We start from the raw sequence: 26,184 nt of genomic DNA on the forward strand, positions 1-26,184 counted from the left end.
ACAACCGGCAAGCCAATCGCCCGATCTCTCTCTCTCTCTCTCTCTCTCAGCATTGCAAAGATAGAGACCAATCGGAAGCGAAAGAAAACCTCGATCCCGTCAGTAGATCGGACGTTGGACAGGTATCAATACAAGAAGAAGAGGAGAATGTCGGCTTCGACGACGACGGCCAATCAGGTTAGGGCATCGCACATACTGATCAAGCACCAAGGGTCTCGAAGGAAGGCCTCGTGGAAGGATCCAGAGGGGCAGGTTATCATGAATACCACTAGGGAGAGCGCCGTTTCTCAGCTAAAATCCCTCTACGATGACATTGTTTCCGGAAAGGCCAAGTTCGAAGACATCGCCTCTCGCTCCTCCGATTGCAGTTCGGCCAAGCGTGGCGGCGATCTCGGTCAGTTATTTACCTTTCTGGTTGGTTGACTGGAATTTCCAATAAAAAAAAAGAAAGAAGGGAAAAGTTTGATTCTCATTTGTAGTGCTGATTTAGGGTTTGACAACACTATAAGTATTTGCTTCTAAAATTTCAGTTTAATTGTCTTCAATTCTCGAAAAACTCATCTTTTCACGTTTCTGGTTGTTTGCATTAACTGTTAAGGATATGGAATCTTGACTAGGCTGCGTTTGGTTGGAGAGTAAAAGGGATGTTGGAAATTCCAATGTACTAAAGATTACGGCAAAACGGACCATATACAAGCCTCTGGCCGAAAAGACAACTGTAAGACTCTAGAAAAGCTTTCCCACGAACTTCTTTTGGTGTTTAGAAAGCAAACCGTTGAGAGCAATAGACACTCATAAATCTTAAGAAGAATACAAACGAAAGAGAATCAATTACAGAGGTTCTTGAATGTATGTGAAGTCAAAGGGAAGGATAAAAGAAAAAGGATTTCCTTCTCATGACGGACAGGGGTTGAAATCTCGCAGAAATAGGAAAAATAAAATAAAAATATGCTGTGATGAAATTTCGTTTTTCTTTTAACTTTGAACTTCCTGAGTCTAAGTTGTATGAATCATGCATCCTCTATCCACTTATGATGATTTGAAACCACATGGTGTGGAGGCTGAGGGTTGGAATATTATCAATCCATACTCCAGCACGCCTCCAAAAAGCTGCGCAAATTTGGTGTACATAAACCGTTAAAAAAATTGGGAAAAGTGTATTCTGCACCCTCGATCATCTGGTTGCCAAAGCTGCCAATTTGCTCCCAAGCTGCCAAAATGGCAATTTGCATCCTAGATACAACCTGGTTGTCAATATTGTGTCATCTGTCCTATTTTTCATCAACCTTGACAATCATATGTAAACTACTATTGTAAATTGTCAAAAAGTGGTACCTTGGGATGGAAATCAACGATTTTGTTAGTTTGGGATGGCATATTGGAAAAATGTTGTAGTTTAGGGGTGCGAAATGTACTTCCCCCAAAAATCATATTGTTTTCCTTTGTTAGTTTGCTGTTGTGTTATGAACTTATTTTTTTAATTGACTTTTCTTTCAATTTTGTCCATCAAACTTTTCATTGAACTCACCAATGAGCTAATTGTTTTTGGTTTTTCTTTCATACCAACTATTTTTCCAGAATTTAACTACTTGCAATCTTACGATGTATTCTAAAAACTGTATACTCAGGCTATGCCTTAGAGTTATTTTCTAATAATATTACTTATAAAACCAAAAAAAAAAAAAAAATCATTAAAATGATAGTGACAATGTCTTTATGGTGGTAGGAAAAATGTAGTCTGTAATTCTGTGGCAACCTCGTTTTGGGTTTTTTTTTCCACGATATCGACATGTATGCTTGTGCAAGTGCTCTTGTAGTAGTTAATTACTTGCGGTATAAATGATTTTACCATCTTATCCCTTTGAAAAATCTCCCACTCTGCTTGTTGATGTTCTTTCCCATTTATCACTGTCAAATGTGCCTGGTGGTGTAAAAAGAGATGGAGATGAAATCCTAAGTTCACCTGTTTAGATAGGATATGTGTGATTGGCTGCTAGTGAAGTATTTCATACTTATCTTTTAAGTCTCTCTTTGAGCTTATTTTGTCACTATACGCTACTCGTGGAGCTTACTCGAGTTTAAATTAAGATTCAACTGAATTGGATTATCTATTGCTCTAAACAGAACTCCATGTTTAATATGACCACAGGTCCTTTTGGCCGGGGCCAGATGCAGAAGCCTTTTGAAGAAGCAGCATATGCTCTCAAGGTCGGTGAGATAAGTGACATTGTGGATACCGACAGTGGTGTCCACATCATTAAGAGAACTGGTTGATTATTCATGAAGAGACATATTTACGCATATTTAAAAACATTAATCAGTGTGCTGACCGAACATAATTGATGTATCTATCTCATTGTATTTTGCTCCTAGTGAGAGCAACATGAACCATCTTATGACTGATGATTTTGGTACTTAAATGACTGGTCTGATCAATGTGCTTGGGAGGATCATGTTGACTTGTTTCCTATAACATTTACTTTATCCAGTTTGTAATAGTGGATTGACCTGGGTGGTTTGATGAAAAAACAAAACCTCTTCCTTTGTGCTGCAGAATTTTAGTGATGCAAAATTAGTAATTTAGTGCATGTTTCTAATTGCCGTGGGTAAAATAGCTTTTAGCTTTAGGGTTTTTAGTTATAGAGCTATTTACAACTACTTAAAAAGCTATTTATTGTTTGGTAATTATATGTCTAAAGTATTTTCAAATATGTTACCTTTTGGGAATAATATACAAAGGTATTTTTTTGAGGTAGAAATGACATAAAAAATCATTTGAATTTTCTAAAGATTATGATCATATAAATCAAATATTATAATCAAATAACAACGAAAATATTCTAATAGGATTTTCAATAGTATAATGAAAAAAAATCCATTCAATGATGTATAAGTGAAATAGTAATATAATTATACTCAATATTCATAGGTTAAAGTTGTAATTATCTAGAAGTTGTATGGGTAATTTCTTCTGTTGACAGCCTTTTTCATATTTTGAATTACATTCCGTATTATCTAAAAGAACACGTTTGAGGAAAAGTATCAAAATGAAACTTATTTAGCTTTTTTAAGAGTAGAAAGTATTTTAATATGTAGCAATCAAACAATCTAATTTTATCATGAAAGAGTTATTGAGGCTATGCTATTTAAGCACTTTTTAGGATCTCTAACACAACCCCAAATAGGCCCTTAGATTTAGAGTGCTCGACTTCCTGATAGACTTGCAGCTATTTTGGCCCTTGGGGTTACTGATATAAACTGAGTTTCTGCTAAAATTATGAACATCTGAATTCATCAGTCTTGTAGTTTAAGCACTTTTTACGACCTCTAACACAACCCCAAATAGGCCCTTAGATTTAGAGTGCTCGACTTCCTGATAGACTTACAGTTGTTTTGGCCCTTGGGGTTACTGATATAAACTGAGTTTCTGCTAAAATTATGAACATCTGAATTCATCAGTCTTGTAGTTAAGGGCATGTTTAGACGTTTTAAGAATCTCATAATTTTGTGAATATTAATAAAATAGTTTGCGTGAACATATTTTATTGGATTTTGGGAAATAAGAGAAAAAAAATTGAAAAAAAATATTATAAAGTAAAAAATAAATTTTTTAATACAACTTTTGTTTTGAAGTTTATAAAAATTGTATTAATTTTTGTGCTTTGTTTTGAAATTTGTAAAATTTGTATTGATTTTTGTGTTTGAATAACTATTAGGTAATTGATTAAATGAAAATTTAAAAAATTTAAAATTGAAAAATATTTTATATTTAAAAATAAAATTATGAGAAGTTTTGAGAATTTTGAGAATTATCTGAATGTGCAAACATGCACAATTACAAGTCTAACATTGGAAAGGTTGCCATTTTCTTTTCTATTTTATCCCTTCCTCCCAACACGGTATTGCAATGGGGTTTTTATATGGGATACCATACCTCCATCTTTTGTATCTCTATTTAATTTAATGCAACACTGATTTTAAACGAACTTATTAATCCTTTTTTTTGTTTAAGAAACTGAATATCTTTTGTCTGATCGATAAATTGAATACAATAATTTTGTGTTTTATGATCATATCTAGACAATGTGGTTACGAATTTATGTGGCTTGTCTTTGCTAAAATAAATTTGCATGTTATAGAATTAAACAAATATAGTAAGAGAATTGAAGATTACAATATATAAACTAGTTTTTCAGAAGTTTAATATTAATAATCTCAAATTTCTTATATATTTTCAAATGGTTAATTACATTTTGCACCCTCGAACTTTCATTCAATTCACAATGTGCCTCTGAAACTACTAATTGCATCAAAATGAACCCTCGAACTTTTAAAACTTCTCAATCCCCCCTTCCATCTTCCAGCAGCCTTAAATCTAACAAAAATTCACTGCAAAGATGTAATTTTCATCTAATTTATTATCATTGACTATATAAAATATAAAATAATATATGTTATCAATTAATAATAAATCATTAATCATTAACTATATATAAAATTATTTTATACCTAAATTGCAAGCAAGTATGCATAATCTATTTATACAATAAAATTATTTGAAATTTATTAACCATATATAGATTAATAAAAAAATATTTAATGATTTATTATTAATTGATAACATATATTATTTTATATTTTATATGGTCAATGATAATAAATTAGATGGAAATTACATCTTTACAGTGAATGTTATGCACATGAACAGCACGCGCAATGAATTTCCGTTAGATTTAACACTACTGGTAGACAGAAGGGGGGATTGGAAAGTTTTGAAAGTTTGAGGGTCTACTTTAGTACAATTAGTAGTTTCGAAAGCACACTATGAATTGAGTGAAATTTTGAGAGAGCAAAATGTAATTAACCTATTTTCAAATGATCCTCAGGACTCTCTTGTATTGATACGAGAGGATAAGAAATATTAAAATGATGATATAAATTTAGAAGATATCGTGATGAATTTAGGAATCCCAAGTTGGCCTACTTTCTGCCTTATGCAGGCAGGTAGTCAGTCGCATTGTTTTAAATACCGTACCTTACTAATCGGTATGATCGATATATGCCGTATCGGCCACTGGTCCGGTACAGGTATTGCATATATTTCGTACCAGCCCAAATATCGGCCGTACCGGCTGATATTTTGACCTTGTATTGGCTTGTATTTCGGCCCATACTGGACGATATTTCGGCCCTTAATTTTTTCTTTTTCTTTTTTTCATTTTTCCAAACTACAAGCTCATTTTTTAACCCCAATTCAGACTAGACTATTTATAATTTATATATAATTTATTCATATATAGACTATTATTTTGAAATATAATTTATATATATATAATTTATTTATATATCGACTATCTTGAAACGGTACACGAAACGATATCGATATCGAAATATTTCGTTCTAGTGCCTTGACCGATACAGTGTCCGGTACGGTATTCAAAACTTTGGTTAGTTATCCTGGTTATTGCACCTGCCTGATGTAATAAGGGTGGCCTCGCTCGGCCAGACGGGTGGCGGATTGGCCCATGGTCATCCAGTCACTCATGGGCCTCAATGGGCAATCTATTGAGTCGAAAGATCTTTTTTGAAGGAGTAATACTATACCTATTGAAGATTTGTCTCGAATTGGTGTCCCGAAATGTACATTTCATCTTTTTCTTTTTATTTTCTTTTTTTCATGTATTGTTTTAATCATCATAAAAATTTATAAAAAAATTAAAAAATTCACAACATCATTAAATAACACTTCTTTAAACACTAAGTAAAAAAAAAGAAAAAAAAAAGGTTTCAGAACACACTTTCAAGACGTTTAGCATTTCTGTTTTTGAAACTCATAACCTGTTTTAAAGGTTGTTGTACAACCCTGTGGGCCTAAAATTGGCTTTCAGCTCATACAAAAAAAATATATGCCTTTTCAATTTAAAATTAGATGAAGTTTACATCTAAATTTTTACAAATTGACTTTAAATAATTTCAATTCCTAAATAAATTTTATAAATAAAAGTAAATATTACAAATTAATCTAAAACTATTACAGATAGTTTGAGTACCCTAATAATGAAAAATTTGTTACAAATAGTCCCTCCAAGGCACCAATAGTCCAAGATGCACCGTACAATAAGTTAATAACCAAATAAAACCTGAAAAAGGAAAAAGAGTAAAAAACATAGATGAAAATGAGAATATGTGTGAGATTCCTATTTTTTTTTTCATGTGTTTTAAATCCCTAATTTTTATTCTATTGTTTTATTTTATTTATGTTATTTTAATTTTTATGGGTGTATTTTCGGTTTGGCCTTTGTTTTTGTAGTATTTTTTATTTTTGGTGGGCTCTGTGTGTGTGTTTAATTGTGCTGTGTGTGAGGAGTAGCCCAGTCTGTGTGTTTTATTATCAGCCCATTCAGTTTTGAACCCAGCCTTTTGTTTAAACCCAACCCATGTGCAAACAAAGCCCGGCCCGTGCGTCTTTAACCCAGCCCCTCCCACTATCTGGAACGGCGCCGTTTGGAGGGTTGCCCTTAGGGTTTTATTTTCTTCCTTCTTGCGCCGTGCAGCAGCCCTTCTTCTTCTTCTTCTTCTTCTTCTTCTATTTTCTTCTTCTTCCTCCACGCAGCAGCTATCGACGCCATTCGGGCCTTTGTCACGCAATTCAGCCGCAAGCCGCCACCTCCATCTTCCACTTTCTTCTCGGTGTCGTTCGGCTAGGGACTCCGAATGCTCGCTGTCAAGCCGTAGCTTCACACGGCCACCACCACCTTCCATCTCAAGCTTTCATGGCTGTCCCGTGTCTAGCTGTTGTCCAACCTTCATCTGCTGTCAATCCACCTTTTCCCCGTGCAACCCGCACTGCCACGCATTCCCTCCATAGGTTGCACTTCGGTTTTCTCTTCCGTGATGTTCCCCCCGTGTGCCTCAAACCGCCATACTTGGCCTATAAATAGGCCACGGCTTCTGCAAATAAAATCCCCCGAGAATCCTCATCTTCCTCTTGTTTCTCTTGTGTTTATTGTTTCGTGTTGTGAATTTTGGTAGTTAAATCCGAGAGCTTGGGGAGTTGTGTCGTGCTCTGTTTGTTCTTAAAATTGTGAAAAACTCAATCGGTTTGTTTTGGTAATTGTTTGGAATTTCCGTGTGTTGAGTTTCTCAAGTTTTATTTCATAGATCGATTTCTTTTGAGAGAAAACCCACTAGATAAGCCACTGTTTGATTCTTGAAAATTCACTATTGCCGCCTTCGAGCCGCCACCTTGAGCAAACGCTCTTTCGCTTGATCTTTCAGAATTTCCTAACTTCGAGTGTATGTAATTTTCCAGTTTTATTAATAAAGTTGTTGTATTTATATTTTGTAAATTGTCATTTATGATGTAACTGTTGTTTTAATGATTTGTTGGAATTGGGCCATGGGCGGGTTTGGAGGACGGGGTTTGACTTGTTTTGTGAAATGGTGAAATTATAAATAAATGATTAATTTTATAAATGAATTGTATATTCCTATTAAATGATTGAACTGTATATTTATGATTTTTATTAAAATGTGCTGTGATGTTACGTGGTCTATTGCATTGATTACTGAATATATGGGTGCGTGTGAATCACGACCCCAAGCCGAGATGAGGTATTATCTCGGTGGAGTTCCTCTGGTCACTCGAGAACGTAACTGACTGATGTGACATCCCCTGAATTGTCGCAGGGCGACGACAGGAACGGACGAGACGGTAACGCTCTCGTACCGATTCCGTGACCTTTTGGCTGGCGAGGTTAGAGGATGCTTGGCCATGTACGCGCTGGGCGCGGAACTGGGCATCGCTCGTTACGAAGTCTCATGCACGAACGTTACCCGTGATGTGACGAAGAGAGCCAAGGTGTGCGGACGATCCATAGGGGAGACCGCAGTGCATGCGTAATTTCATAATAAATATGATTGGGACCAAAAATGGGATTTTTGGTATAAGTATAAAAATGGTATTTTTGGAAAATTGAATGTGGGTTGTTATTCTGTCCGTATGGGGACGCGAGGTTATATAAATGTGTTTTAAATCTCTTGGATATTGTTTTGGTTAATTACTTGCTGAGATGTCATAATCTCATTGTGGTGTTTTACCCTACGGTTCCTTTTTATGGTGCCGTAGAGTTTGACGCAGAGCCCGAGTATGAACCTGAAGGACCGACTCCGCCAAAAGCTTAAGTTGCTGATATGTTGTTCAGCGTTTTGGGATTTGTTTCCCTTATGTTATTTGTTTTCTTTAAATTATCTGTTGGAAGACTGTAAAATTCTTGTAAAGTTATTTTACTGCTTTTTGAACAATTCTGGTACTTAATAAAGAAAGACTCTTTTATTTTCTCCGCTGCGAATATTATTGTGTACATTTATTATATGTTGTACACATTTTGAACACTGGTCGTTGGGGTGCGTGATCCGTGTGGTCATCATCCCGGTGTCACGAACGCCGCAAAAATAACATGTGGAGGTCGAGGGCGCCACAATATGATATCTCAAAAATAAAGGAACTTGAATTAGAAAATTTAACAAAATAAATACAAGTATACAAGGAATGACTTAACAAGCCATGTGTGTATCAATGTGCCGCTAAAGTAGATTGAGATTTAGTTTCTTTTCCCTGATTTGAATTTGCATCAATTTAATTCAAAATTAATTTATGATATGAAACATAAAAAATTCACAACAATGAATTAATTAAGAGTAATTACTGCTTTGATCTTGATTGTTCTCCTCCTCGCACTAGTCCACATAGTCCATCACCTCTCAAACCTCAATCGACTTCCCTTTGATTCAATTGCGGTTGCAAATCAAAGCCTTCATAATAGTCGGAGACCATAAACTCCTGAATCCAATTTGCAGCTTTTGTGCTTAAGGAATAAGGATGGTTAAGATACTACGAGCGATTTCTCCGAGGACAAGAAATTTGATGGCATTTACCTTCCACCAACCCAAAATACCAAACTCCTCATATGGTTGTAACTCCGCTGACAAATATATTCCCTAGTCTGTTTGGTCATTGAAACTCTAATTATGTTCTTATGAATTGCCAAACTGCATACCCGACTTTCACTTTCTTATCTTCCCATTATCAGTAGGAAGCGAAACGGTGGTGGATGATGGGATCTCGATACTAACCCCTTAAACGAGGCAAACACATTGTACAACCTATTGAGGGTGTGCTTAACCCTTGTAACAAGTTGATCTACCTAGACACCATTCTATCAATCTTGTATAGCAAGTCAAGAATGATAGCAACATATAGTAAAATGTTGAATCTCCCTAATATTTCTCATACTTGAGCCTTATGTTCTAATCTCATTTCTATCAATGGATTGCTCACTCTCTTCAATTACTTTGTATTCTCTCAATCCCACTTTTTTCCTCTCATCACTACTTTTATTTTGAAAGAATGTCTAGCTAATTTATTTATTTTTTTCATTATACAATAGTTTAAAAATGTCTAGTTATCAATCAAATACAAGTCCTAGCTAGGTTGATGTATGATGTAGCTGAGATCCTAATGATGTAGAAGCATATAGAAAGGTCACTAATGATATAAAATGGCATGAAGGAGCTGGTCAATGGATTGAAAAATTGAAGAGAAAAACTGAAAAATAAACTTAGAAATCGGAAGTCCTTATGGTGATGTAGATTCACCAATGATGATGATAATAAGGGACACTATCATGGTTCAAAAGGGAAGGGAAGGAATGCAGAAAGTCGCCATGGGCATTTAATAGGTTTTTCGTTCCAAGAACTGCTCCTAGGTCTCAAACTTTTGTACAGAGTGTTATGTGTTCGAATGAGATGATTGACAAAGTAAAAATGTAAATTGGTAGTATAATGCTAAGCTACATTTCAATGAAGCTCAATCCAAGTTTATCAACCAACTATAGATGGCATAGCTGTTATTGGGCCAGGATTCAAAGGTCATGAGTTGAGAGGAAGTGTGTTAAAGAATTATGTGAATGAGGTTCAATATTATCTGTAATATATTAAAGAGTTTTGAGAGAGTGGTTGTTCAATAATGTCTGATGGTTGGACAAAGCAGAAGTAGCAACCAATAATAAGCTTTCTACTTTATTCCCCAAAAGGTACAATGTTCTTGTATTATATTAATGCATCGGACTTTAGAAAAGATTCAAAAATATTATTTAACATTTATGATGAAGTCGTTCAAGAGGTTGAGGTTGAGAATATTGTGTAGTTCATCACGGACAATGACGCAAATTATAAGCACGCCGAAAAAAATTATAACAGAAGTATGGCTTTTACTTTTTCTTTTGGTCCCCTTATGCAGCTCATTGTATAGACTTGATGTTGGAGAATTTTCTAATCTCAGGCATTTTTCCATTATTGATAAAACTATAAAAAGGCAAGGAATATAAAAAAGTTCATTTACAGTCATGCTTGGGCTTTGGCCTTGATTAGAAAAGACTTTACCTGAGGTTGTGATTTATGTTGCCCTACAGTCACAAGGTTTGCAACAAAATTTTTAAGTATACAATGTATACTTTTGTTTAAGAATGCCCTTCAACAAATGTTTATTTGTGATAAATAGGTAACATCAAGTCATTCTAAAAGCAACATAGGGAAGGATATAGCTGAGATTGTTTTAGAAGATAAGAGTTTTGGACTCGACGTCAGTTTATTGTAAAAATCAATGAGCTTTTGTTTAGAGTTCTACGACTTGTTGACGGGGAAGATAAACCTGTAATTGGATACTTATATGATACAATGGAGAGAGCAATAGAGAATCTAAGAGCAAGACTGAAGAAAAAAGTTATTGCATATATGCCATTTATTAGGATCATTGGTGATAGGTGGGATAAGCAACTTTACAATCTATTACATGCATTTTAACTTTGGAATTTACATTAACCCTTGCTTTAATAATAAAACTGAGGTTTTAAGAGAGTTTATGGCGTGTGTTATGAAGTTGAAACTAATAAGCAAGACATGATCATCGAACAACTTAAATTGTATAAAAATGTAATCAGTGACTTTGGAGATTCTTTAGCAATCCTCCGGTATGAATAAATTACTCCAACTATTATTGATATCATTTGTTACCTAGTTTGTTGCTATTATTGATATATAGGTAAAATTTTCCAATATTAATATTGTTGACTTTCGAAAAATATATATGTAACATAGACCGGACTTGTAGATATTTTCCTTCGGATTTGGAACCCTTATCAATGAGTTTAAAACAGTATTGGACCGTTTGTCCACTTCTGTAAGCTAGCTCTTCATTAAAGAATCTAGTAAAATTAAATTCTATAGAAATTAAGGTCTTAAATAAATACTATAGTTACAAAAAGAGCTCGTAAAAATAAATCTACAAAATGATATAACTTGATATGATAAATTAGATCTATTTTATAATAAAATAATTTTACAATCTATCGTACCACGTCAAATACTGTCAATTTGTAAGTATAACTTTATAAGGTTTTGATATGACTATAGCATTTCTCAAGATCTCAACATCTTTAGTCATCTTAAATTTGTAATTATGAATAATTATCCATGCATAACAAGTGTTATTAATGTGATAAATCTATCAAGCAATATCAGACTTTTGGAGCCCAAAAAGATTGTCCATAATTGATTAAAACCAGCAAAATTATTTAATTAAATTTCAAACTGTACCAACAACCAGTTGTTTCCTTCTTAACATGTGAAACTGTCAACTCTCTCTCTCTCTCTCTCTCTAGAAACCCTGTTCCAACTCTCCGGGGAAATTTTATGTACAGAAAACTCAGCTAGAATAACGCCGCAAAAGAAATCAAAGTGACTGCAAGAAGCCTCGGGGTGAAAGTAAATTCTATATCCCTCCAGTAATTTCCCCACCCAGTCTCATTCTCTTTGAACTCGGGAACTCCTCTATAATACTACTACCCGTCCACCACTGGTACGACATGTCGTGCTGGAATGGACAACTCACGCCGTTTCGGCAGCCCTTTGGGCCATTAAAGTATATGCAACGTTTTTTACTCTTGGGTTTCATTTCTCCATGTTTAATATTTTGTACGAGGCTATGATGTTCACCCTTTTGTCCAAGCATAGGTTGTTCCCGAGGTTCTTGCTTTTCTCCTCCATGTTGCCTAATGAGGTTCTTATAATAGTTTGCATCCTTAACAGGTTTAGCTTCCATGGCCGTGAAACTAGATATTGGAGCTTTAATTGGTTGTGCAGGCATTGCACTTAATGCAGGTTGAACCTGATTCAATGGTCCGCCGTAAAGATTTCCGTTCGCCGGCTTAGTCGGTAGGACTTTGTTGGGTTCAGGGCAGGACAAGGCAAGTGATGGAACTACTGGCTTCATCCCATTGTCTGGATGGGGAGGATGTGTATTATTCCGAGTAGGTCTCACCCCGTTGGGAACTTGGTACAAGAATCCATTACCAGACCTTTGTATATCAGGTTTTGAGGCAGTTGGATATACCGTTGGAGTTATTACCGGCTTAGACACATTCATTGGTGCAGTTCCCGTATTGGCAGGTTCACTTACTCTATTGGCGAGAGGAGGGCTTACCGGATTTACTGGTGGAGGATGATCGGCAATCAATTTCTGGATCATTTTTGGGTCGCTAAGGATTTTAATGAGCAAATCAGTATCAATCAAGCTACCCTGCTGGTTGGTTTTCATGAGTGTGGCCAAAGTAGTAGAAGCCGCTGCAATCATGTCTGCGCCTACCTTGGGTAAAATTCCGCGGGCAGGTTTCTCAATGGTAGGTGCCCCAGGGTCAGAGCGTTTTGGAGTTGGAGAGTTCATAGTTTCAGATGCCAATGGCTGTGGGCAAACAAGGGTGTTGTTCATGGGTAGTGTCAAATTGGATGGTATGACTGCAGACTCTTCTTCTTCAATTGGATTCGTGGGGACTATGGGAGTGAGGCTATCATCATAATGTTCGCTTTCTATGTCCCTAGAAACAGATGGACTGCAAAGGAAAAAAGAAGAAGAAAGAAGAAAGGAATCAGACTCATATATGTAAAAATTAACAGGGAGTCTAGAAGAAACCAACTTCCAGAGATAAGACAAAATAATAATAATAATAATAATAACCTAGGAGGAATGGCCGAAGGGCGTGGATAAACGGCTTCAAGCACTCTCGTTTCCCTTATCTTTTGAGCCTCCACCTCTTTGCTTTCTTCACCGGCTACAACTTGCCAGTTGTGACTCATAACAAACTGTTCACATAATAGCAAGGAAAGCATAATTCAATACTAATTCAAGATCACAACTAATGAAAGCATGATTAAATGCTGATTCAAGACCATGACTTTATACAAGAAATTGGATATGAAATGTAGAGTTTTCCTCATGACACAGACAATAGACAAGACCACATGCTTGCATGCATGCGTGCCCACGTGCACACACACAATGAAAGAGACCAACCTTGGGAGGGCATTTCCATTTCAAACGACGGGCTTGGATAGGTTCTTTCTTCAAATGTTTCTCAAACGGACTGCCTTCAAACCCAGGTGGAAAATTATTAGATTCCATATTTTCAGAATGCAGCATCCATGATGTCCTTGATTGGAGATGATCTTCTGATCTCAGCCCAACTTCTGCAGGATAATCCTCCAATGAAAACAGTTTTACCTATTTAAAAACAGAAATTAGTTCATCACCAGTAAATTACAAGTAATATGTTACACTGGCTCCTTCAAATTTTTCAAAAAGAACTGCCACAAGAAAGGGCACTAATAAGAGCGTATACAACAAGCTCACAACAAAGAATATTTAGTTCCTTTACAAATTATTGCCGAGGATATGAACCATACAGGATGCTCCAACACCAAACAAACCTAGAGCAGATTTATATCATATGACTTCAAGCATAGAGAGTCCCCATAATTCTCAGTCCCATGAGATGCAAATCATCCCTGAAATTTTTAATCCCAGTTATCATCTCTCTTTCTTAACGTGATGTATAATTTCAAGGGAAGATATTTCATGAGACTTCAACTTCTAAATGATTTAGCAGATATAAATGGATTTTAAAGGACATAAGCTGAAGTGCATATTACTTGAAAAGAAGTACCTACTGAGGATGTGGTACGTCTAATCCTCTACCACACACTAAAAAATCGACAGATATACAGGGAAGTGAAAAGCAATATAAGGCAACAAACATCACTAGAGCCTTTAGCTAGCTTAAAAACAATTACTTGACTTAAGCAAAGTAAGCCATCAGTTTTAATTTTTCTAATTTCTAATCCCATTCAACTTTCAGAAGCCCTGGAGCCTGAATGGCATTAGAAGTAACATCCTTCCTAGTCACAGAGACGGGTTAATGAAATAACCCAATTTCCAATTGCCCCGTCTGGATTCTTATCATGGAATTTATCATTTGCCCATCCTTTGCATGTTCAGATGATCTAACTCACTGCCAACCTTGTCAAGTAAAATGGTTATTTCTAGTCTGTCTAGACACCTTACTTGTCAAAACCATATTTCTAGTTTGCATAGATGACATCACAAAAAGTCCTTTAGATTCTTCTTGAAGATAATTGGTTTCTGTTTTCGTTGTCATTTTTATTATTATTACAATTTTTATTTTGTTTTTTGTTTTTTTTTTTATTTTTTTTTATCTATCACAATTCACAACTTCATAGTCAAGAAAAGGACCTAATTCCTGCAATTCCATAAACTAATAATCCCCATCTACTATCACCATACATGATCCTTTCATGACTCTGAAAATGAATCATTCAGAAGCACTCAACTCAAATATATAAGATACAAAGAAGATAGTTACATGATTGCATGATAACAGAATTGAAAACATAGTTTTAATGCATATGCCACCATGTGTTTAATGCATTGTTCATTATCATAAGTGTTTCCTTCTTTTACCAACAATTTATGCACGCAAAGTCCTTAAACATCCACAGAAAGTTGATATGATTTGTAAAACAATTTCTCACCCCCAAGATGATTATTCTGGGGTCAGAAAGCTTTTGCCCTCCAAAAATCTGAATCACACCTTAACATTACAGTTTGCAAATATTGAGAAAGCTATTGGCAAGAGAAAATTTGTAAATGTCTGTTAAATCTTACTGCCTGCTGCAATTGATGGGATGTCGTGTACTGGGAGGGGAGAAAACTAATACATGATGGTCTATTCTGGGGTATAATGTTCCACATCTACTTTATTTTTCTCTAAGTGGGCAAAAAAAAGAGGAAGGGGGGCAGGTATGAATTGGTGACCTGATGGTACTGTTATCAAGTCCTTGTCATATCGTTTTAACTTATTCAGGTCCATAATACCTCTACATATATAAAACACAATTTTAAGAAAAAACGCCAAAATTTTGCCATTCGTCCTTTATGCTGTCACCTCACCGGTTCAAGCGCCTAAGGGGTCAGTCTGTAAACTTGAGATAAACCAATGGCCATCGAAGTCTTTTCTATATTTATAAGAAAAAAATGCAATTAGTTGTGAAACATATTGAATTCGAATAGATTAACCATATTTCTATGATCCCATAATCATTTATACGTTAAATGAAAATATCATGGTCAAAATCTTTCATCCATCAAGTGGAAAAAACTCTTGGGTCATTAAATTTTTGGATCCCTATCACTTGTTTTCAAAATTAAGCATTATAATAACTCTGGAGGCCAAATTGTTCGTCCCTTTTGATAAATTTGGAGCTTTAAACATTATACAAGCCATTTCAAAAGATAAAATAAATAGTGTAACACTTGGACTGTCCCCTCATACGTTCATTTCTTTATTATAGAAACTATGAAATTATATAAAATCGTAAAACAAAATAGGCCCTTGAAAACATGGGGCTGAATAGATAATTGAGGAATTGACAGCTGAAACTTGCCAGCTATTAATAATAAATGTTCCCAAAAGATTGAAAGGTTTGGCTTTTTACAAAACTTTTTAAATTCATTTCATTTCATCTTATCTAATCATTACAATTTTTTTAAATTTCTATACAAAATAAAATAAACAATTTAACATTTTTAAATTTCAAAATAAAAATAATATTAAAAAAATATATTCTAATAATATTTTATTTAATTTTTAACTTTCATCTCATCTCATCTCAATTCGAGGCCTTTTAATGGAAGACAGAATTTTATCCGGTATCCATGGCACCCCAAAGAGATCAAATTTGACCTGTGCACTGCCATGGATTGATATTCATCTTTTTATATAATTATATAAGAGATTAGGATTCATAAATTTCCCGTGACCATTAAGCATTTTTCAGCAGAGAATACCGCCAGTTTTCTTTTTCATTATATTTAGAAAATTATTTCCTTATATTTTACTAATTTTTTGTGTTAAATTTTTCAATAACTAATAATTAAATATAAAGAGGCCAACAGAGTTTCCTTAAAAAATAGGAAATCCTGATTTAATCACTCTACCTAATAAACATGTAGTATTTGAAGGACTCCCACCATGATTACCCAGAAAAATTGTTTTACAGGTTTTGATTGCAGAAACTAGAATCCATTTTACCAAATCAAGCTCTTAGTGTCACCAAGCTGTTTTAAAAATCTTTATATTTTTCCACTAGAGTTTTGTCAAGTTTTGATCTCTAGCCTAATTATCTTGCATTCGAACTGTATTAATCATATGGATTATTTCAGAATCAGTGACTGATCGCTGTTTCCTGAGAACCTAATCTGTTTTTTTTTTTTTTTTTTTTTTTCCATTGAAAATCTAGGAAATTAATATTGATTATAAAGTAAATATCCATGATCATTATATAGAAAGATTTAAAAATAAAAATCCGATTAAAATGATCTGCTGAGTGAATATTTTCTCAGTTGTAAATAGGAAAAGATCGAAGGAGCACATTGAATCGCATCAACAGAAATAAATGCGAAGCCCCTCGCAGCCAATAAAATCAAACCGTAAATATATGATTTATTGTATTAGATCAGATTTTAAGAAATAAAACTCGGATTAATTTACGCCAAAAAAAACAAACTTCGATCAGAGATATTGCATTTATACCTGACAAAGCTTAACTCCAGGAGCCCACGAAACCCTCTTCGTATTCCTCGACCGCTTCATACCTAAATCGCAAATTTTTTTCCCCCGCTTCGATTATCACCTAGTCTCTCCGGAATCGAGAAAACAACAACCAGACTAATATTCGATCCGGTTAGGGGTTTGGAGACCCTAAGTCTACGATTAACGCCCAAAACGAAATCTAAAATCCCTAGATTTCACTACGGTTTTTAGAACCTACAAATCGAAGAAGAAGAAGGATGGAGCAGGAGGAAATACAAGGAAGATTATGAAGGAGAGAGAAGAGGCGTCTCCAGAGTCCAGAAGACGTATTTGGAAACCCTAGAAGCCTCGTTTGAATTCCTATAAGTACCGGAGCCTATTCGTATCCTCGTGGGTCTGAGGCTGTATCCAGCGCTACATTCAACGCCCAAATATATATAGATTAGGAAGCGTTATAATTGGAGCGTGTGTGTACGCGCTTTGGATGGGGAGGTTGGTGTGCGTTGGCGTTGCGCTGCTACTTTTAAAATCTTCCTATTTATACAGGTAAAATAATATTTAAAATCGTAAAGTAAAATGCTTAAACGTTGTATAATTCCTCTGTAAAAAATAGTAAATATAAAATTAATATAATAAATATTAATTTTTTAATAATAAATATTATATTTTTAAAAAAAATATATAACACTTGTGCATGACTTAACATTATTCTTTATATATAAATAATAAATTAAAATAAGATGTATTGAGATAAAAGTTAAATAAAATATTATTTTAAAATATTATTATTATTTTAAAATTTAAAAATATTAAATTATTTATTATATTTTATATAAAAATTTAAAAAATTATAATAATAAGATTAAATAATATAAAACACTTTTACTATTCCTTTGTTTAACATATAAGAGTCGTGCTGTAATTTTCCTTTTCCTTTATATATTCTGTGCTTTTAAGCTTTTGCTTACTTTGATGAGGCGGTGGGACTTCGTATCCTATGCGCTTTCGTCGTTACTCGCAGTTGCGTGTCGGTGTCGGCAATCCCTTTTTTCCAGACTTTTCCTTTTTTTTTCTTTTTTTTTTTTTTTTTTTTTTTTTTTTGAACAATAATGAGATAACTCCCTCTTAAAACTTCTCGTATCCGTCTTCAATTTTTTATTTAAATATTTTATTCATTAAAATATATCTCGTAAAAAATGGAGAAAGACGTTTCTCTGCCCACATAAATCTTAAAGCACTGATATTAGTTTAGTCAAATATCAGTTTATCTTTAAAATTTTAAAAAATAGAAATGTAATCATCTCTATTGGAGTAGTTAAATACTAGTGGTTTCAAATATGAGCTATAATATTTTCAAGTATTTTTTCATATTTAAATATGTATTGTTTATCTTCAAAAGTGATATTTTATTCTAAAATATCAGACCCAATTGCTCATAACTGCTTCGATATATTAAGATTTGCTTCTATATGATACTTGGTCTTATATATTATACTTGGTATTGTATATTCGGTTCACATATCAGTTCACATATCAGTGTTCAAGAATAAGTTGGTTTTGTAAATTAAGTTGAGGAAAAGAAATTAGTTGGAAAGTAAAAATTAAATTATTAATTAACATATTGTTAGTGTACTTATAAAATATTAAAAAAAAAGGTATAAATATTATTATTAAAAAATAATATTATATTATATTATTATTTTGACTAATTCAATGTGGGGTTATGATTTGAATGATTTTGAATTTATGAAAAACATATACTTTTAGTTGAATTTTAGAGATAAATTTGATAAAACCAATACTAATAGTCTTAGGCAATAAAATTTAGAAAAATTTAGTCATAGCTCTAACTTTTGGCCAATTGCGATTAACATACTTTTATTTTTAAGTATTAATCTCTCGTGGTATTAAATAATTTAGATAAGATCTCTACATTATATTTTCATTTTGTAGAAATATGGAGAGCAAAAATAGACAAAAATTAGATAGAGTTATGAAAATATGGTGATATTCTTGTGAGGGTATTTGTCCTACAAAATGATAATGGACAAAAGGATTCAAGTACCTTCATTGTACACAAATGGTTCCTATTTATAGACCATGAGGTACTAGTTGGCGAAGAGCACAACCATTAATGAGACAATGGTTAGCAAATGGCACAACCATTAATAAATGACACAACCTTTTGATTAAATCAAAATATAGTGTCTCTTGACACTTTCTCAACCATCATCTCATAGGAACCATCATTATGGAGAGGGTGTCATTCCAAGGGATACACCGTTTGGTGATTACACCCCTTAGAATTATATCTTTCACTTGACCACACAAAAACAGTGATAATTCAATTGAGTATTTTACCTTGGTACTAATATAAGTTTTCTACTACTCAACTCTCATCTGCATATTCTTGTAGATTAATGTCAAAGCATGACAAGCCTTTACGTGTACACGTTTTTGTCATTACCTTATCTGACCGCATCTTCCACCATATGTGCTCTTACTGACCACAAATGAAAAGTGACTTCATTTTACTAAAAAAATTTAGTGAACGGTATCAATTCTCGGTGACTGGATTAATAATCAATATCCTTGTCACAATTGACGATTTCAACTAAATACATAACACATGTATCAACTTGCGCTAAATTTTCGTTAAGTACTTCCTTTAAAGGCTATTCCTGTGAATTTTCCTAATCACCTTATCAACGACTTTACAAATAATCAACCAATTATTTGGTTAATCAATCTACATTGAAATTTTATTAAGTACTCATCCTAGAGTCATTCATGAGATTTTCCTTAATCATCTTATTAGTGACTTTACAAATGACCAAGATTTCATTTGGGTATCACCATAACTCCATTTTTTTAGGCGTCCCTAGAATTTCCTAAAGAAAAAATCTACAACCTCATATTATTCACACAACCTCCACACACTACACTTCTTTTAATTTTTATTATTTTTTCTTTTATCAAATATTTAATATATGAATAATGAATAGAAGAATTGAATTAATTTAAAATGAATAAACTTCAAAAATTAAAAAAAAAACTAAAATATTTAAAAATTTAAAAAAATGTGGTGTGTGGAGGTTGTGTAGCATTACTCCACAAAACACATTAATTAGTTTTGTGGGTGTACCCAAATTTAAACTTTCAATAAAGCGTTTTATCCACACCTTTTTACCTACTGCAGTAATACAAGCAATATATTCTGCTTCCATAGTAGATTTAGCAACACAGTCTAGTTTCTTACTTAACAAAGAAATTGTTGTTCCACCAAATAGAAATATATATCTATTTGTAGATTTTCTATTATCTACATTACTTCCAAAATAGCATTACTATAGCCGATTAATTCTAGATCACTGATCCCAAAACACAATTTCATATTTTTGATACCTTGTAAATATCTTAATATACACTTCACTGCTTGTCAATGTTCCTTACCTGGATTGGATTGATATCCGCTTACCAATCCTATTGCATGACAAATATCTGGCTTAATACTTGTCATTGCATACATGAGACTTCCCACAACTTGAGGATAGGGAACTTTAAGTATTTCACTTATTTTCTCCTCATTTTTTGGGCATATACTTTTATTTAAAGCATGGCCTTTTCAAACAAATGTACTTAAGGATTTACAATTTTCTAAACCAAATATTTTAGGTACTTTTTGTTGATCTAAATATAACATTTTTGAATTTCTATCTCTAGAAATTCTTAAACCAAGAATATAGGTGACTTCACCCATCACTTTCATTTCAAATTTAGATTTCAAGAATTCTTTTGTTTCATTCATCATATCTAGACAATTACTGGTCAATAATATATAATCAACATATAATGCTAATAATATTAATTTATTATTATTTTTCTATATATATATATATACACAGTGATCTAGTAGACTCATTTTATATCTTATTTTCAAAATGGATTAGTGAAACTTCAAGTACCACTGTCTTGAAGATTGTTTAAGTCCATACAGACACTTCTTCAACCTATAGACTTTTCCTTCATGTTCTTTAATTTGGAATCATTCTAATTAGATCATAAATATATCATCTTTTACTCACCATTAAAAAAAGTTATCTTTACATCGAACTGATGTTATTTTAAATTCATTTTGGCAACAATAGACATGATAATCCTTATGGATATGAACTTCGTCACAGAAAAATATGTGTCCACAAAGTCTACACATGTTCGTTATTATATCCCTTTGCCACTAACCTTGTTTTATACATTTTCAAACTACCATCAACTTTAAATTTTCTTCTAAGAATCCGCTTGCAACCAATAGTTTTTCTATCATTTGTAAGATCTCTTAATTCCCAAACATTATTTTTATTTATCGATTTTATTTCATTTTTCATTGTCTTAAGTCATTTATTTGAATCGATACTATTGATTGCCTCAGAAAAATTTTTAGGATCATTTTTAAAATTTTTCAAACTAGTATTTAGTGCATAATGATTTTGAAATGATATCGATGGTTGTCTAGTTCTTTTTCTCTCACTCTCTCTAACATCAATACTCGAAAATTGATTTTCATATAACTTTTTTTTATTTTTATTATTCTGTATTTGAATAATATGGAGATCTATTGACTCTTTAGATTATTTAATAAATCTATCTGATCAATTGAAGTAATAAGGTTTATATTTTCTAAAAAAAAGATATCTCTACTTTTTATCAATCCTCTATTAAAATGATAAAATTTATAACCACTTCCGTTTTCTACATAATCAATAAACATATATTCCCAGGTTTTGCTTTTCAATTTATCCTTAGTGACCTTGGGATAAATACTTGTACCTTACAACCCTAGACTTTGAGTTTACTTAAATTTAGTTTATGTTCGGTCCATATCTCGTAAGATGTAAGAGGTTTTGATTTGGTTTCAACTCTATTTAATATATATGCTGTAGTCGATAATGTTTCACCTAAAAAATGTGTTGGTAGATCAGCATATGCTAACATCGATCTTGTCATATCCAATAGAGCTCTATTTTTTCTTTCTACAATGCTATTTTGTTGAGCCTTATATGACATAGTATAAATATGTCTTATACCATTCAATTTGTAGAAATTATCTAAAGTTTCAAATTCACCTCCTCTATCACTATTCAAATTTTTAATGAGCCTACCCAACTGAGTTTCTACTTCTATTTTACATTTTTTAAATTTCTCAATTGCCTTACATTTATGTTTGAGTAAGTATATATACCTATCTCTTGAATAGTCATCAGTGAAAGTAATAAAGTATTCCATTCATTTATGAGTTTTATTTTTAAAGTTTCACAAACATCAGAATGTATAATTTCAAGTAAATTTGTGGATTTTCAACTTTTAGAAAAAGATTTATTATTTATTTTTTCTTTGATACAAGATTCACATATATCAAAATTATCTGAAGTTTATTTGTAGTACTAATTCACTTTTATACATTTTGATCGTCTTATTTTTATTTATATGACCTAATCTTAAATGTCATAAATATGCACAATCAGTAGACACATTCAAATAATTAGGAATAGATATTTTATTAATATCAACATTCAATACATACATATCGTAATCTTTTACGTCTTTCATTGATACATTACCCTTACTTATTACAATGGTTCCAAACTTAAACTCAACTGTGTACTTTTTTAATCTAGTACATGCACTGATACTAAATTCATATGAATACTAAGTACATATAATACATCACTAAGTAAATTAATAGAACCATTTAAATTTACATATACTTTATCCTAAGACATCGCAATATGTGTTGTTGCTCATATACACTATGTGCTCTCCTGTTTGTTTCTCTTCAAGTTTGACAAATAGATCTATGTTCCTGCATATATGTCTTGTTGCTGCAGAATTAACCCACCATGAATCTGACGTTGGTTCAACGAGAATTACTTCTGAACTGTCATCACAATTTCCATGCTTTATTGTGCTTTTCCTTTATTAGGATATTGTGATTTATAATATCCATTCTTCCCACATTTGAAACAGTTTTCAGTAAATGATTTACTTTGTTTCTTTTTCAACTATTTTTTTTTCTTAAAATGTCTTGGCTTCATCTTGTCTGTGTAGAATGTTTATCCTAAGCTATAAACGAATTGGATGTTCACTATCTCTATTCTTCATTTTCATTCCTTCTCCTTTAAGCACTAAAAGTACTGGAAGTAATGTTATTGTTATTTTATTTTCACTATATCTTAAAGAAGTAACAATGTGATCCCAAGATGAAGGAAAACTATTCAATATGGTTGTAACTTGCATTTTATGAGTGAGAGGATGACCAACATCATATAATTCTTTTAAAATCAACTCAATTTGAACTACATGATCGCCAATATCATCATTCTCTTCATGCAAGTTCGGTTATATTTATCAAAAAATAACTGTATATAAGTGTTCGACCTTAAATCATACTTTGCCTCAACTGTATACATAATTTCTTTAGCAATTTCATAGTCTTCAAAGAGATCTTTTTTCCATGCATTGCGTTCTTCCCACTTATCTTTACTTCGTATGCTGCTTACACTTCCATTAAGCTAATTTTCTACACTTTCTAATGGTTTTGGTGTTGTTAATATGTATAAGGTCCTTTCATGGGTTAGAAGAAAAATTATATGCCTTCTCCAGGCCTGAAAATTTCTTCCATTTAGTTTTTCTATCCTAGAGGGATCAATACTTTTCTTCGGTGCTATAAATAATAAACCTTAAAAATTAACAAAAAAGATGTAGAAATAATAAATGTATTCTATTATAAATAAATTAAATACAATAGTTCAACTGTGAAAAAATAAAATTATTACAAACTTAATAATAATAAAAATATTTGGATTTAATCCAAGGTAGTAGCCTTGTAAATCTTCTTTTTATATTTTAAATAAGGAGAATAATAGAAGTGACACCCCAATCGAGTATTTCCACGAACTTTTCTTGATATTTCTCCCATTTCATGGAATTTATGGAGATAATCTCGACCAACAGGTGCCCTATAATTGTTTGGTATGAAATTTGGAGCACAACGACTTTTGAACAAACTTGATTGGGATTGAAATGACCCCGAACGACCCAAAATACCAATATTGGCACGATCTAGTTTAGAAAATTTAGTCAGCCGGTTCAAACCGTGTCTAGGAGAAGAAAATCGAAGGTTAGCGGCTTTGTCAACGGCATGGTCAGCAGCGCATTCCTTCTCTCCACTCGTAGCTAGGCTTAGAGATCGGCTTAAGGCTCGGCTTGAATCTGTAGATGATGGGTCGGCTTGTGGGCTGGAGATTTGGGCTTGAGCCTAGTTCTTTATGAGCCCACATACTTTAGCAAAATGGGTTGGCGGAAAAGCCTGTATACGTGCCGCTTGAGGTGAGTCCGTTCCAAATGAAACAACGTCTTTCGATTTGGCTGAAACGGCGTCATGTTGTTTCTGGGTGGCTTCCAACGTTCTCGAAATGGAGTCGTTGGTACCCTTGTTTGAAACGGCGCCATTTGTTGTAACGTTTGGCTCCCCAAACTCTACCATTAGTTTTTTCTTCACTTGGCTGAACGACAATATCATTTTGCCAAGAATAATTTGAATTTTCTTGCCCGTTGTGCCATTTCGACCAATTCGTTCTCCTTCTTCCTTGCATAGGGATGACACAAATTTTGTAAATGACTGATCAGTGCTTCCTTCTGGCAAGATGGACAAAGGTGACCAAGGCTCCAACGTGTCCTCGACACTCTCGAATCCCGATAATGGTGAGGGACTCCGGCGACCAGCCGAAACATTAACAATGTATGAAAATGTTTTGGGCAGTGCACTGTTTTTCATTTGTGTAAAAATTTGCCAATAGTTTTCTTTAAAATAATAACAACTTACAAGATTTTAAAGATTCCTAGTATACTTTAGGCCTCCCACCGTAATTTAGAAAAGTTTTTCCTTTGAATTCGAAAGTCTTTGAAGATGATTGTTATATGCAAGTGTAGTTGCCAAATCAAGCACTTGCCTATTAATCGTCTTCTCAATGTGTGAAATTAACCCCTTTGTCATTACCAGGTTCTTGATACGACCATCGAAATATGGAGAAAAAAAAATGGACGAAAATTAGACAGTTTTGATAATATGGTGACATTCCTTTGAGAGTATTTATCCCACAAGTTGATTATGGACAAAGGGATTCAAGTCCCTTTATTGTGCACAAATGGTCTCTATTTATAGACTATGAGGCACTGGTTGGCAAGGGGCGCAACCATTGATGAGACAATGGTTGGCAAAAGGTACAACCATTAACAAGTGACACAATCTTTTGACTAAATCAAAAGGTAGTGTTTCTTGACACTACCTTAACTATCATCTCATGAGAATCATCACCATGGAGAGGGTGTCATTTCAAAGGGTACACCGTTTGGTGATCACATCCCTTAGAATTACACATTCATCTCAATTAACAGATGAAATGTGTTATCTTGTGAGTCTACTACATGTTAAACTATTTTTTTAATTTTAAAATTGAAAATAAATATAAATAATAGATTTTTATAATTCTTTGATTAAAAAGAAAGAAAAATATTTTAGAATTTGTGGGACTCCCGGCCCTCAGGCCACTGTTGGCTGTCTCGTGGTGGCAAGCCAAGTCAGACCACCATGGGTGGTAAGTTTCGACCACCCTAGTGGTTTGGCCACTACATGGTAGCCAATGATTGGAAAGGGAGGTCTCCCCTCCTAGAAACTAAGGCTGTATAGGAACCGAGAAAATCGTCCGGCTCCGGCTCAAATAGGCCGTCGGAGCACAGAACCGGCCTGGGAATTGGTCGACTTGCAGCAGGAATATATGAAAATCGATGTCGGCCGGTTTGACGTCGATATGAACCAGGAAAGAACTGCTGAACTAGCCGACCGTTTATATATATATATATATATATCGAAATATATATAAATGAAATGTCGTTGTTTCACTTAAATGAGTGAAACAACGTCATTTTAGGGCCTAGAAGCTAAAAAAAAAACATAATAGAACGGCGCCGTGTAGCTTAAAAGCCAAACGGTGTCGTTTCAAAATGGATTAATAACCCTCCTCCTTCTTCTTCCTCGCGTCTTCTTTTTCCTCAGTTCACACCATTTCCTCATCTATAACTTTCTTCTAAACTCTCATGGCAGATGATGCTGCATTCCTCCTCC

General features: G+C 33.5%; 2 protein-coding genes across 2 annotated transcripts; one reads left to right on the forward strand and one right to left on the reverse strand.

Moving 5' to 3' along the window:
• LOC121262495 (peptidyl-prolyl cis-trans isomerase Pin1) lies at window positions 1-2,453 on the forward strand. The gene is made up of 2 exons (XM_041164986.1): window positions 1-394; window positions 2,150-2,453. The coding sequence occupies exons 1-2, from the start codon at window positions 148-150 to the stop codon at window positions 2,272-2,274; spliced, it is 372 nt and encodes a 123-aa protein (XP_041020920.1). The 5' UTR covers window positions 1-147; the 3' UTR covers window positions 2,275-2,453.
• Window positions 2,454-11,610: 9,157 nt separating this feature from the next.
• Window positions 11,611-17,409, reverse strand: LOC121262496 (zinc finger CCCH domain-containing protein 6-like). Its single transcript, XM_041164987.1, has 4 exons — window positions 17,004-17,409; window positions 13,409-13,615; window positions 13,073-13,197; window positions 11,611-12,947 (listed from the first exon to the last, which is right to left on the reverse strand). Exons 1-4 carry the CDS (start codon window positions 17,061-17,063, stop codon window positions 11,831-11,833), a joined length of 1,509 nt encoding a protein of 502 aa, XP_041020921.1. The 5' UTR covers window positions 17,064-17,409; the 3' UTR covers window positions 11,611-11,830.
• Window positions 17,410-26,184: the final 8,775 nt, after the last annotated feature.

This window comes from Juglans microcarpa x Juglans regia, chromosome 4S, assembly GCF_004785595.1.
Source record: "Juglans microcarpa x Juglans regia isolate MS1-56 chromosome 4S, Jm3101_v1.0, whole genome shotgun sequence".
In the NCBI taxonomy this organism is placed as follows: Eukaryota; Viridiplantae; Streptophyta; class Magnoliopsida; order Fagales; family Juglandaceae; genus Juglans; species Juglans microcarpa x Juglans regia.

Coding starts and splice junctions, on each gene's coding strand:
- LOC121262495 (XM_041164986.1), top strand. CDS start 148: ATGTCGGCTTCGACGACGACGGCCAATCAGGTTAGGGCATCGCACATA. Junction 395..2,149: donor CAAGCGTGGCGGCGATCTCG/GTCAGTTATTTA, acceptor ATATGACCACAG/GTCCTTTTGGCCGGGGCCAG.
- LOC121262496 (XM_041164987.1), bottom strand. CDS start 17,063: ATGAAGCGGTCGAGGAATACGAAGAGGGTTTCGTGGGCTCCTGGAGTT. Junction 13,198..13,408: donor AATGGAAATGCCCTCCCAAG/GTTGGTCTCTTT, acceptor TTATGTGAACAG/TTTGTTATGAGTCACAACTG. Junction 12,948..13,072: donor CCTTCGGCCATTCCTCCTAG/GTTATTATTATT, acceptor TTTCCTTTGCAG/TCCATCTGTTTCTAGGGACA.